General features: G+C 36.1%; 1 protein-coding gene across 4 annotated transcripts in view; it reads right to left on the bottom strand.

The window, feature by feature from the left end:
* The window catches only part of NMD3 (NMD3 ribosome export adaptor), a 64,981-nt gene that overhangs the window by 24,656 nt on the left and 24,927 nt on the right, over window positions 1-15,398 (bottom strand). For 2 of the 4 annotated variants that reach the window (XM_061168255.1, XM_061168254.1), the window contains exons 12-16: window positions 14,322-14,434; window positions 13,460-13,532; window positions 12,001-12,107; window positions 10,643-10,713; window positions 10,099-10,209 (exon numbers count right to left, since the gene is read on the bottom strand). In XM_061168255.1, coding sequence (XP_061024238.1) covers window positions 10,099-10,209; window positions 10,643-10,713; window positions 12,001-12,107; window positions 13,460-13,532; window positions 14,322-14,434 — 475 coding nt within the window. Of the gene's footprint in view, window positions 1-1,800; window positions 1,845-7,448; window positions 10,210-10,642; window positions 10,714-12,000; window positions 12,108-13,459; window positions 13,533-14,321; window positions 14,435-15,398 lie in introns of those variants that run through there. The other 2 variants (XM_061168253.1, XM_061168252.1) reach the window with 2 other exon arrangements.

Genomic DNA, 15,398 nt, shown 5'->3' with positions numbered 1-15,398 from the left:
GAAAACTATTTACTGTGTGTTGCACTTAACAGTTTGTGATGATACTACATCAGACTTCTGTGGTTAACCAATTATAATCAGTACTACTCAAATAAAATTTATCAAGCTTAGAATTAGATGTAGGTTTTGTTTAAGTAAAATGAAGTCTTGACCAACATAAATAACTCTCCCTACAAATCCGATTTACTGCCTCTCTAACACCATTCAGATCTGCTTGATTTACTTCATGGACAGACTTGTACGTAATTACTTAAAACTATGCCCATTTTTTTAAAATACTGACTTCAATCAAATCATACTACTAACTACCTGAAGACTATACATTGCACTCACATTGCCTTAAATAAATGCTAATTAGAAAAGTCTAGTTAGAGGGACAAATACATGTAAAAACAGTAATGATAACTTAGGGGGCATCTAAAACCTAAGGAGAGATGGTAACTGCCCTAGATGTTCAACACACAGACCACTGTGGACTGCGCCTCACCTACTTAAGTCCAGAAAATATTAAGTGAAAAGAGAAAACAGGTCAATCATTAGGAACAATAAGATTTTAAGAGACACTCCTAAAAATTGTACCACACAGTATCATTCTGGAAAGGACTTTTTGTAATGTGTCCCGAGATTCTTATATGCTCTTTGACAGCAATTTCATTCCTAAGAAAATAATGAGCATAACGAAGATTGCTATAAAGAAAAGAAATGTGGCAACAACCAACTTTAGAGGTAGGATAATTAAATGTTGGCATATCAATCTACCAATTGTCTAATGCTGGGCAACAAGAGCAAACCGTAAGTGGCACGTAAGCTTATTGCTTACATGCCAAGTTAGTTGAGGCTGGCTCACCAGTTCTGCTGATCTTAGCTGGGTTTGTTCAATGTATGAGGTTGGCTGGCTTCATACAGGGTAACAGGGGCAACCTGGTCTGTGCCACCTGGATCGCTTCCTCTGACACTCACCCAGGCATGTTTTCACAGTTAAGACAGAGGCACAAGCCTCCTGAGCCCGCAACTCAGAACCTCATTCTAATCACCAAACCCAAAGAGTAGAAGGGCACTTCAAAGTTACATCAGAGGTCAACAAACTATAGGGTACAGGCAAAATCTGATCCATGACCTGTTTTTTTAAATAAAGTTTTATTAGAATATAGACACTTCCTTTCATTTATGTATTTCCCACGGATTTCTTATACTGTAACAGCAGTGTAGTAGTAACAGAGACCATACAACCTGAAAATCCTTAATTATTTGGTCTTATTGCGAATTACAAGATAAAGGGAATGGACACAGGGAAGAGTAAAGAATTAGGACTATTTTCGTAATCCACCAGTGGAATATGCTTTATTATTAAATATGTTTAAAAATTGTTAATGGTTTAGAAAAGGTTTATAAGATAATGTTAATGTTAAAGAGAAAGGAAGGTAGAAAAATACAGACAGTATGATCTCATCTCTACATAATTATATATAAGTAAATACAAATATCACAAATAATTCATATATATATCTTCATATAAATATTTAAAGGCAAGCCACAGACAAAAACATTTTCAAAATATGTATCTGATAAAGGATTTTATACAAAATACACAAAGAATTTTTAAAACTCAAGAATATAATTAACACTGTTGTATGTTTTATATATATATATGTTATATATAAAGAGTGTAAATCCTAAGAATTCTCATCACAAGGAAAATTATTTTTTCCATGCATTTAATTCTGAATCTATATGAAATAATGGTGTTCACTAAACTTATTGTGATAATCATTTCATGACGTATATCATTATACTGCATACCTTAAACATATATAATGCTGCATGTCAATTTTATCTCAACAAAACTGGAAAAAAAAAAACGCAATTTAATAATGGGCCTCCGAAGACAAATATATGATATATCCTTTATATGTGGAATCCAAAACAAAAATGATACAAGTGAACTTATATACAAAACAGACCCACAGACATAGAAAACAAACTAACGGTTATCAAAGAGGGCAGGGGATAAATTAAGTGTTTGGGATTAACACACACAATAAAACTGATAACCAAAAAGGACCTACTGTACAGTACAAGGAAGTATACTCAACATTTTGTAACAACCTACAGGGGAAAAAAAAAGATACATATATATATATAACTGAATCACTTTGTTGTACACCTGAAGCAAACACAACATTGTAAATAAACCATACTTCCATTAAAAAATGGACCAAAGATCTGAACAGACACCTCAATATATACAGAAGATACACCAGATAGCAAATAAGCAATATGAAAAGACACTAATCATCCTTTTATCAACAGGGAATTGCAAATTACAACCATGAAACACCACCGTGCACCTAGTAGAATAACTAAAATCCAAAAAGCGAACAAAACCAAATGCTAGCAAGGATGCAAAGCAACAAGAACTCTCACACATTGCTAGTGCCAATGTAGAATGACACTTTGGAAGACAGTTTGGTAATCTCTTCCAAAGCTAAACACAGTGTTACCATAACAGCCAGCCACCTTGCTCCTAGGTATTCATCCAATTGACTTGAAAACCTTTATCAACACAAAAATCTGCATACAAAAGTTTATAGCAGATGTATTCATAATAACCAAAAGCTGGTAAACACGATATTCTGACAGGTGAATGAATAAAGTACGGTACCTCTATACTAAGGAATATTATTCAACAATGAAATACATGCACTAACAAGGCACCAAAGACAGAGTAACGTTAAAGACATGTTGCTAAGTTAAAGAAGCCAGTATATAAAAGGCTACATATGATTGCAATTACATGACACTCTGGAAAGGCTAAACTATACAGATAGTAAAATGATTAGTGGCTCCCAAGGGTATTGGGTTCAGGATGAATAGGTGAAGTACGGGGACTTTTAGAGAAGTAAAACTATTCTGCATCAAATTATAATGGTGACTAGAAGACATTAGGCATTTATCAAAATCCATAAAATTTGATAGCACAAAATGAATCTTAATCTAAGAAAATTTTTAAAAATCATTTAGGAAGTCAGGGGATTAAATGCAGACTGTGACAAAAGATTTGAACTGTATTGCCAATACACAGAAACTTCACTGAAGATGCGTGTGTGCTAAGTCAGCCATGTCCATCTCTTTGCAACCCCATGGACTGTAGTCCACCAGGCTCCTCTGTCCATGGCATTGTCCAGGCAAGGACGCTGGAGTGGGTTGCCATTTCCTACTCCAGGGGATTGTCCCAACCCCTTGAGTCCCAACCTTGAGTCTCTTGCATCTCCTGTGTTGGCAGGCAGATTCTTTACCACTGGGTAAGCCACCCGGGAAGCCTATATCCACAGAATTGAATAATTTATTGTATACCAGAACTGAATAATTAGATAAATGAATGGCAGGTGAGAGGACCAGAGTTTTAGTTGTTTTTTTTTTTTTGGTTTTTTTTTTTTTTTTTTTACTATTGGAGTGGGAGCTTACAGATAAACAATGGAAGTCAGATGGATCCATGAGGTAAAGAATTAAGAGCTGGAGATAATATGAAGTCATATTTAGCTTAATACAGATATAAATATGTACAAATACATAGGTTACTATAAAAGCATTTTTTTTCAGTCACTCAAGGCCTGAAAGAAATGACACCCAGTAGCAACAAGCATACCTTGTACCTAGACACGGACTTTTAAAACCATTCTCCAATAAATGGAACCAGAATTTCCTGGCAAAATGGCTGATTCTAAAGCAGTAAATATACAAAATGAGTCTGCAGTACCATAATTATGGGGGCAGAGAAGGGGAATGTGAAGGGGGAGGGAGACAAGGAATGGGGGAAGGGGAAGTAGAGAGAGGAGAGGAGGAGAAAGGAGAGGAAAAGGAAAAAAACCACATATACAAGCCCAATGGGGTTGTGTCAAAGAAGACCACCGAAAGAGCTACAAATCGCCCAAGCTAGAACAACTCGAAAGGCAAAGTGCAGTAGTACTAGCTAATAACCTCAACATAAAGCGCGTTCTCCTGAGTACATGCTGCTCTAAATAAATGACTGACACAGTCCAGCTGTCTCTGGGAATCTGCAAAGGGTTAGTTCCAGGACACCCCAGGGGCATATTGCATAATAAAAGGCATAAAATTTGCACACTGCACACACCATGCGGCACACTTCAAATCATTTCTAGATTTATTTAAAATACCTAACACAATGTAAAGTGAAAGTGTTGGTCGCTCGGTCGCGTCCAACTCTTTGCAACCCCATGAACTATGGCCCACCCGGCTCCTCCTTCCACGGGATTTTCCAGGCAAGAACACTGGAGTGGGTTGCCATTTCCTTCTCCAGATCTTCCTGATCCAGGGCTCAAACCCGGTCTCAGGCATTACAGGCAGACTCTTGACCATGTGCACCACCAGTGAAGCCCAATACAATGTAAATGCTATATAATCACTGTAACTTTTCCCCAAATATTTTTTTACAAAATTTTTTAAGTGAAGTATAGTTGATTTACAATGAAACACTATACTGAAAGGAAAAACAGAATGGTTGAATGGGCACAGAATGACCGCAAGTTTATTGTTTACCCTCATTGCTGACTTGCAGCTATGCTCGATGCCGCTGATCAACATCACAAGAGTATTGCATTGCATATTTCTAGCCCCAGAAAAGATCAAAATTTGAAGTACAGTTTCTACTGAATACACATCATTTTCGCACCATCATAAAGTTGAACAATCCTACACTGAACCACCATAAATCAGTGACCATCTGGTACAAGCAGCATTGCTACAGAAAAACACAGTGACTGTCAAACCTACTTCTAATAACTTTGAAATATTATAGATCTTGTTTTACCAGAAGGAATCCTCCAGCATGCCTCTTTCCCAGGCAATAAGGCAGCTCTTTCAAAACATATCAAACTGATTATTCTCCTTAAACTACTTTTAAGTTCAGAGAGATAGGGAGACTGATTTCTTGCTTTCGTCAAGGCTCACCACCTTACTGCTCAAGCTAGTTTAACATGTGACAGAATTGATAAAACTGAGAATGAATAGCCTACATCTGTGCTTTTTATGACACCATTTCCTAATTCCTTAATTCCTAGGATGACTCAACTGAAGCTAGCCTATTTTGAAGTAAATTGGTCTATTTTTAGGAAAATTTGCCCCTATCATGAAAACAAGCCAAAAGCGGACTGCACAAAGGCCCTGAATAAGGGATACCCAAAACCTGCTCAAAGAGTTACATTATCAGCATCCATGAATAAAATCAAATATATAGAGGAGAGCATGTGAAAAGGACACAGGAGCCAGACTGCTGGCACACCCGCTAGCCAATTACAGGACGTGAGCATCAAAAGAAAAAATTAACTCAACAAAAGGAAAACAAATAAGTTGATTCTTAAGTAGGCAAAGGTTTTGAACAGCAATTTTATCAGTTGAAGATATACATATAATTAGTAAGCACATGAAAAGATGCTCAACATAATAAGCCATTTTGTGTGTCTGTGTGTGCCTGCTCAGTCATATCCAACTCTGCGACTCCATTAGGAAAATGTAAATTAAAAAGCCACAAAGCACTCTATCTACTATCTATCAAGCTGGTTTAAAAAAAAAAAATGACATCAAGTGGTAGTGAGGATACACAGTAACTGAGATGCTGACACGCTGCTGGTGGGAAAGCATGCGTGAGTGCTCAGGTCCCTTCAGCCATGTGACCCCAGAGACTACAGCCCACCAGGTCCTTCTGTCCACGGGGACTCTCCAGGCAAGAACATTCGAGTAGGTTGCTGCTCCCTTTGCCAGGGGATCTTCCCAACCCAGGGATCGAACCCACAGCTCCTGCACCTTCTGCAGTGCAGATGACCTCTTTACTTCTGAACCACCAGGGAAGCCTGGTGGGAAAAGTTCAAAAAGGCACAAATCAACTGGAAAACAGTTAAATACACAATTACTATAAAGATCCAACGTCAGACCCCTAGTTATTTACCCAAGTAAAATGAAAACCTATACACAAATGTTCACAAGAGCTTTACTCCTAATCATCAAAACCTGGAAATTCAAATAGTGTCTCAACAGGGGAATGGATAAACTGTGGTACAACCAAACAATGGAACAGTATTTAAAAGAAAAACTAACAAACTCTTGATATATACCACACCTTAGACAAATCTCAACTGCACCATGCTATTTGAAAAGCAGCAGACTTAAGTGACTACATACTGATTTCATACATAATGATTTCATATCACATATTTTGGAAAAAGCAAACCCTAAGGTTAAAAACTGTGGAAAATTCTGAAAGAGATGGGAATACCAGACCACCTGACCTGCCTCTTGAGAAATCGGTATGCAGATCAGGAAGCAACAGTTAGAACTAGACATGGAACAACAGACTGGTTCCAAATAGGAAAAGGAGCATGTCAAGGCTGTATATTGTCACCCTGCTTATTTAACTTATATGCAGAGTACATCATGAGAAACACTCGGCTGGAAGAAGCACAAGCTGGAATCAAGATTTCCGGGAGAAATATCAATAACCTCAGATACGCAGATGACACCACCCTTATGGCAGAGAGTGAAGAGGAGAGTGAAAAAGTTGGCTTAAAGCTCAACACTCAGAAAACTAAGATCATGGCATCTGGTCCCATCACTTCATGGCAAATAGATGGGGAAACAGTAGAAACAGTGTCAGACTTTATTTTTCTGGGCTCCAAAATCACTGCAGATGGTGACTGCAGCCATGAAATTAAAAGACACTTACTCCTTGGAAGGAAAGTGATGACCAACCTGGATAGCATATTTAAAAGCAGAGACATTACTTTGGCAACAAAGGTCGTCTAGTCAAGGCTATGGTTTTTCCAGTGGTCATGTATGGATGTGAGAGTTGGACTGTGAAGAAAGCTGAGAGCTGAAGAATTGATGCTTTTGAACTGTGGTGTTGGAGAAGACTCCTGAGAGTCCCTTGGACTGCAAGTAGATCCAACCCGTCCATCCTGAAGGAGATCAGTCCTGGGTGTTCATTGGAAGGACTGATGCTGAAACTGAAACTCCAATACTTTGGCCACCTCATGTGAAGAGCTGACTCATTTGAAAAGACCCTGATGGTGGGAGGGATTGGGGGCAGGAGGAGAAGGGGACAACAGAGAATGAGATGGCTGGATGGCATCACTGACTCGATGGACATGAGTTTGAATAAACTCCGAGAGTTGGTGATGGACAGGGAGGCCTGGCGTGCTGTGATTCATGAGGTCGCAAAGAGTCGGATGCGACTGAGCAACTGAACTGAACTGAGCTGAAGGTTAAAAAACAGACTGGAAGTTGGCAGGGGTGAAGTATAGGTGAACAGTTTGAAAACAAAGAGGTAGCAAAGGGAATTCAGGGGAGTTGGGGAGGATGACAGGATTTTTTTTAATTGTTGTAGCAATTATAAGGATCTATACATGTTAAAATTCAAAGAACTGTAAATCAAAGCATATGCTTCACCATTTATAAATGAATTTAAAAAGAACAATCAAGTTAAAATAACAACTGCAAAGGATCAAGTCTTTTAATCCCTTCAAATAGAAAACCAACTTAAAATAACCCAAGGTCTGAAAACACCTGGACTAATCAACAGCATACATTTTCTGATGCAATGCAATGAGAATTTACCACTACATCTAGGGTAATCCTGCTAAAAGGGCTTAACATAATTTTGAGGAAATATCAGACAAGGCTAAACTGAGGCCATTCTACAAAAAGTGGTTTAGACTCCTCAAAAATGCCAATTACACCTTTAAAAAAACTCAGGAGCAGGTTCAGATCAAAGAAGTCCAGTAAGAGAACTCTACACAACACAATCTTAGATTAAGGACTTTATTACAGATGGGATAAAAGACAAAATTTCAGTGTAGTCCACTGATTAGGTAACAATATTGTGGCAATGTTAATTCTCTGATTTTGATTACTGCACTGTGATTATGTAAGAAAATTTCTTGCTTTGGAGAGGGAAAAAAACAAGTATTTAGGGCGTTACTCATAAATGGTTCAGGAAAAAAAACATAATTTAAAAGACAAAGAAAAAAAATAAGGTTGTGTTTACATTTGGCAAATCTGAGTGAAGGGTTTCCAGGAATTCTTTGTACTATTCTGCAACTTTTGTCTGAAATTATGTCAAAATTCAATTATTTTTTAAAATAAACATCCTTCAGGCTAAAAATAACAGATCAAGTTATCTAAAGGTAAGAATCACCATGAACACATTTAATAAATTAAGAGTCATGGGAAAGCTCTTGATACTTACTCAAAACTGATCAGAGAACGGTGTCCCAGCACAAAACCTGAATTCTGGGTTCTACTGTGGCAAGGAACTAGCCTGATGCTGCCAAGCCTCTTAACTACTGAAGCAACTCTCCACTCGACTGCTTCCCTGCTCATCAAGGGCCTTCTGCCTATAAAATAGTGGCTTGACATGCAGATCTGGCTATAAAAAAATCACATTGACTTAGAAATTATTCCTATTTATAAACTGGGTTATAAATCAGGTTTCTGTGGTTCTGATTAATACCAGCATTTCCGAAATCGTATCAACTCTGGGACATCAACAAGAGCATTTTGGGACCCATAAGCCTGGGAACTATCCTCTAAAATGGCAGATTTAGCAAGGCAGTATAACTGTGCACACTCTTGGCTAACAGCTTTTCTTTCAGCTGTATTCTGTCATCTTGTCACAGCCTTCTTTCAACCAACAGATTTCATTACTCATAAAGACATGACATCAAAACAAGCAAGAAACACTAATTCTATCTCAGAAAACTGCAAGAAACTTAAATATGACACAAACATAATCACTTCAAGGACACAAAAAAGGGGGAGATTGTTTTTATTTTCATGCTTTTTAAAGTCTTGACATAGAAGAGATAAAGACAGACCACAGGTAAAAACTTTAAATATGCAGACAGAAAAGAAGTCACTTTAGAAAGAACAAGGCTTTATTCATAACTTTAGGACTAAGGAGTCAAATCTTAAATAGGAAAGTGTTCCATTAAGCACTTACTCAACTTCCTTATTTAGTGATATATATAGAATTTATGAGTTGGCTCTCAGTTCTGGCATGCTTAGTTATCTTGCTTATGGAAATAGGATCTTAAAACTTCATTTTCGGAACACTTTAAAAACCAAACCAATGCCTTGCCTTCAAGGATATGAAAGGTGTTTCCTATTTAAATCTGATTCATGGTTTTATAAAGCAAGATCACTTATATTATTTCATCATCCATATGCTGGATTCTAACATCCTTTTTGATGGTGATGTGTTCAATGAAACAAACTTATAAAGACAGAATTCCTTCTCAATTTGTAAACCAAAATTTTAAAAGCAAAATCCTTGTAGAGACAGGAAGACATTTTTATAACATAAGCAGCTACAACACTAAGCTGCTGGCACAGACCAAAACAATTAAGGAATAAATTATTTTTTAACCTTTCAACACTCTGTTTGCTATATAACTTGTAAGTATTTTAAATATACCTTCTTCTGCAACAAAAAGTAAGATTATCCCCAGCTTAGCAGCTTTTGAAGATGTAAATATTACAAATTAAAAAAGGTAACCTTCCTACTGAATGTCCAATTATAAACTGAACCCCCAATTTTCCTATCCCAAGGATATAAAAATGATCTAAAGTAGGTTAAAGTACCCTACAAGTTCAGACTTTTCATATGCTCTTCCACTAAAGCAATCAATATAAAAAGAATGTAAAAGCGTGTTTAGTGTTTGAAGGTTTAGGTAACCTCCAAGGAATCACAACTTGCAAGCTTTTAAACCCACAGCTATACAGTATGTGAAAATACTAATGTCTCATAAAAAAGGCAAGCCAATAAACTTCTATTTGTAAATGGCCTAAATTTCAGTAATAATTCCATTCTCCATAATTTTTTATCTAAAACTTCAAAGCCATCAACTGTTTTCAGTTCTTCAAGTGAGCAACTGAAATAGTTACATTTATTCAGGTTTAAAACTAAATTTCTCTTCTCTCACTGTGAAGGCATAGACAGAACAGAAAGTAAAAGTATTTTGTCCAACATCCTGACCCTACAGATGTGGAAACCATATACAACATGATCTCATGTCATCATCGATTCACCTTCGCCACCAGTAGCATCTTGAGAAATGTGAAGGTCTTCAAGCATCTCAGCCAGACTAATTCGAGGTGCTCCTTCATCGTCTGTGTCACTTTCCACAGGAATGGCTGAATCTAAGACAAAATATAAAGAGAATTTCAAATAAATACAAATATGGAAATATGCAAACACCTGCCCTCCCCATCATTACTATTTAACCATATTGTATCTGTAGCACTTATATCACATCCAGAGCAGGCATTTAAATATACATTGAATGACTGAACTTGCATAAATGTATGAACAACTACCCATTTCTATAGGGGTCAGCATACTGAGGGATCATGCTAGGATGCAAATTACATAAATGTAGCAAAGTAAACAATATTTTACTGTTGTGAAAGTTTGGGATTTTCTTTTAGGGGAAGATGGATAAATGTTTAGAGTAGTTTTAGAACATATAATAAAAGTCGTTTATGGAATTGAAGTTTAAGATATCGAGATACTCATACTGCAGTAATTATTTATTTACAGAAGATACAACTTAAATACTCCTTATTCACCAACCTCTATAAATGTTCACATTTTTTCTAATTGCTTCATCTTCTTCAAGATCTTCAAGGAAATCTTGGTATTGCCTACAGAAGGATAAAAAAACATTTAAGTATCTCTCCTTTACCAAAAAGTGTGACGTTAATGTCTTCTTCATTTTCAGCATTACAAGGTAAGTGTGTTCCAAGTATTAAAATCTTTAATAATAACAACTGAAGGTCAAATATGGATGTTAAATAAATACTGACAGGTTTTTGAAAAATATTTTCCTTCAAAATTACCTGATTAATAAAAAACAATACACACCTGAATATAAGTGAAAGTCGCTCAGTCGTGTCTGACTCTTTGTGACCCCAATCACTATACAGGCCATGAAATTCTCCAGGCCAAGAATACTGGAGTGGGTAGCCGTTCTCTTCTGCAGGTAATCTACCTGACCCAGGGATCGAACCCAGGTCTCCCACATTGCAGGTAGATTCTTTACCAGCTAAGCCACAAGGGAAGCCCAAGAATACTAGAGTGGGTAGCCTATCCCTTCTAGAAGATCTTCCTGACCCAGGAATCGACCAGGGTCTTCTGTATTGCATATGGATTCTTTACCAACTAAACTATCTGGGAAGCCACACTTGAATATAAGGGGACATTAAATATAAGACAATGAGAAGACCCCTTCATACTTTACCCTCTCCCCCCAAAAATGTATAGCCAAGTTGAAATACAAACATTTTTAAGACTATAGATGAAACAGTCAAATATGTACTTATAGTATCTATTTAATATATTTATACATACGTACTTATTTTAAACTACACTGAAACTATTTTTTTAGAAATACTGCTATCTCCCACTCACATTTCAAGACACAACTTCATTTAAACTTTTCATTTTCGTAAATATCATTATTATTAATGTCATCCTTAAGGCCACTCTTCCAATCATCCAATAAATTTTTCTAGAACACAGCATCTTCATTTCTCCTTAAACTGAAAACAGCATATTTGGTATCAAAGAGCTGTTTTCTTTTATACTAAGTCATTAAGTACTCATTTGCTCTCTGTGATATCCACAAGGTTATCATTATACCTTGTGGATTATACTCTGGACCCACAAGAACTCATTATATTTTGAAATGAATCATCTAGAACAACACCGCAATTGTCAGGTCGCAAATTAGGAAAAAATAACTAGATCTATGGTAAAGGTCATTATATCTGCTCATCCTGATCCAAACAACATATTGATAAGAAAACAAAATTAATATTGAGTGCAAGAAGCAACCGTGTGCTAACTATTTCCTGATGATATAAAAACCATAAAGATTTATCAAAAGGATTTCCTTTGAGACAACATAAAAAGTATAAACGAAGGGGGACCTTTCATCATCTGTGTCCATGTTTTCTTTATCTCTTGCAAGCTCTTTCAGTTTCCAGTTCCTACGACGCTGACGTTTGGTACGGTCATAGCTCTTCTTGATTAATACCTACAGAAATATTTGCAAAATTACAAAAAATGAGAACTAAGTAACAGGACCTCAGAAGCCAATAAAATTTTTTAAATGAAAGATTATGGGACTGTCAGAAAGACCGCCAACTGATGATAGTGGTTATACCTCAAAGAAAAGGAGTACAGACCAAGAAGCAGTGTCAGAACTTTCAACGTTTTTATTAATGTACTTAATATTTTATGAGAATGCATTTAGCCTCATGAGTGTAACTGCTAAATTTACTGAAATTTTCCAGTGACCGAGACTTTTTTATACTAAAAATTTCATGTTTCTGGTGGTTTTTCCCTTCTGTTACATCGAAGTTCAGTTTTCCGCTACCATCCAGGTAAGTCATTCTGAAACATTATCAAAGGAAGACAATTTGTCTCCCTCATATCCCTACTAATAAATACTTATAGACTACATATATATATTCACAACTATATACCCTGGAACAATTTCATAAAGTGGAGATAAAATAATTTCACAAAATCTTATAAGACTATTTTAATCTTCTCTTTATGACCTCTCTGAGAAATACCTATTTAGACTTACACCTAAACCATGCTTCTATTTCCTAATTTATTAATTAATAAAAGCACAACTGGGTGATGAGGGGAGTCCTTCTTATGCCATGACTTGCTTTCTGCCCACAGCTAAAGAGATCAAGATTTATTTTAAAATATTAAGTTAAGCAAGCAGGAGATAGCCTTTCACATTTCACATTCACTGTTGCTCCTGATTCTTATAAACTCATGTTAAAATTTAACAATGTTTTTTTTTCCTGGAAGTAACATCCTTTCTCTAAGACTTAATGCTGTGAAGATTATTTTCAACTAATAATTATATTCAAACCTGAATGATGGTGTTAACTTTAAATGCCTTCTTAACAATACATGAGGGACTTTCCTGGCAGTGGTTAACACTCCACGCTTCCCCTGTAGGAAGCACGGGCTCGATCGCCGGTCAGGGAACTAATAAGATCTATATGAGCTGCCGCCAAAAAATGAAGAAAAAAGGCATGAAATAAATTGAGCCTAAAAGAATGAACAGAATAAAGGTCATCATTTTTAGCTGTAAATTTATTTTTGCTCTATAGATACTATCAAGCAATTTGAAACAATGAAAATTTGGTAAGAGAAAACAAAAAACTCAATAAATCTTGGATTTTGAGATTATCAAAGAATAATTATCTTACATAAAGATTTTGCTATTATAACTTAACTACAATTTCAAAAGAAACCTCTAAGTTTATTACTTTCAAAAAGTGTGATTTCGTGCATCTTCCCCGTAACAGTTACATTAATCCTCATCAACACAAGAAAAGGGGGAAAAATCTAAAGCCTTACCACATCTGGGACTCTATCTGATTTCATTTTGTTGACATACTCATCATTTAAGTTACAGTTGACCAAATCAAACCTGAAATGCAAACAATTAATGACACACTTACTCTTTCCATGTTGTTTTATAAATGATCACCTAACAGTTCCTCCTAAGATCAAGCATTCAATATGCTTTCCCACTTCAGAAGTTGTGCGGTGAATAGGCTTCTACAGATCATAGTAAAGATAATAATGCATTCTATCTCTGAGTTTCACAAGTCATCCACTATTGCCCACCTTACCATACTCTTGTAAAAGAACAAAACAGATATCTGTCAGTCTAATGTAAGGATTCAGTTAGATGGCTCCATTTTATTTATAAACAACAAAAACAAAACATCCTTTATTCTCCAGTAAAATGAACTGAAACCCCAAGAGCAAAAGTAATGTTTAAGGCAAGCTTATTAAGTTCTGCATCAGAATGGGCTATCCTATGCCCATAAAGACCCCTTACATATATAGCTGCCATATTTTAAAAGTGAAATTTATTTTAACAACAGCATATGCCTAAGAAAAAACCACTTGCTCTCCCAAAAAACCACTTGCTCCCCAAAAAACTATACACATAATCTTATCATACAACTTCAAGGATCAATTACTCAAAATCTTGTAACAAATGACTCTAAGATAATGGCCAAAATGGAATAATTATAAACTTCTGTCCAATCAGTAATTTATTTATCAATAATAAAGTGAGCCATATGGCTCCTAAGAATTCTTAAATTCTTTTTAGGATAAACAACTTTATTTTAGATAGCTCTGCTGGCTCCCAGAGAAAATCTGCAATGCTAGTGGGCAGTTTAAAATAATATAAAATAATACAAACCCCAACACCAGGTCTCCAGGATTTAGAAGATGTCCCAAATGAGTGCGACAAAAATACTGTTTATCTGTATTCATTTCAGATGTTTTCTGTACCCAGACTTCCCCGAGGGTATGCTTAACAGGGAAGAAAATGAACTCTTCAATAATCTAGGCATAACTTACAAAGCATCTCATAGAAAAGTTAAATACAATGTTGATTTTGGTTTCTGATTTTCATTTTAAATTAGAAGTGTTTGACTTTCCAAAACTCTGAAACACTGTCAAAATTAACCAATTACTGAACTGTGAGTAGAGAAAAACTCATAAGTAATCATAAAATAAATATTTTTGTTAAGATTTTATTCAAGGCTTCTAGAAAACATTAACATTGTCACCTAAAAACAGACACATATGTAGAACTTTCAAAAGAAATGTATTCACAGGGAGATCACCCAACAAACACTGAGCAAAAAGAATAAATCACGTGCGTCCGTGCATGTGCTCAATCGCGTACAACTCTCTGCGATCCCATAGACCGTAGCCCTCCAGGCTCCACTGTCCATGGGATCTCGAGGCAAGAATACTGGAGTGGGGTGCCATTTCCTTCTCCACAGAATTTTCCCAACCCTCCATCTCCTGCATTGGCAGGGAGATTCTTTACCACCGCACACCTGGGAAGCAACCTACTAAAAAAGCAGGGGAATCTTCATTTAAATACAGCAAATATCTTAAGTAACACCTTGTTTTACACATAAGGTTAAAAACACCAGAGTTCAGAGAAAATAATCTAACAATCCCAGCAGTACCACTGCCAAAACAGCACCCAAATCTTCATCAAATTAATTTTCTGAATGTCTACTATTTTGAGGCATAACTGTTTAAAAAAACTATCATGGAAACATCATCTCAAGTTTGAACTTTTTAAGCAAAAAACCACTAAAGGCCCTTTCCAACACAAAATTTTACAAGCAATTGTAAATGACATTTTAAATTTCCTGGCTGAATTAAGTATAGCCATGCCAATACCTTTTACTAACAAAAACAAACCCAGGTAAAACGGGATTCAGAGCAAAACACTAAGAATTATAGACAGAATTAA

The sequence above is a fragment of the Dama dama genome, chromosome 19, assembly GCF_033118175.1.
Source record: "Dama dama isolate Ldn47 chromosome 19, ASM3311817v1, whole genome shotgun sequence".
Classification (NCBI taxonomy): Eukaryota; Metazoa; Chordata; class Mammalia; order Artiodactyla; family Cervidae; genus Dama; species Dama dama.
Note: the sequence above shows the minus strand (reverse complement) of the source record. Positions and strands in the feature narration are given on the sequence as shown.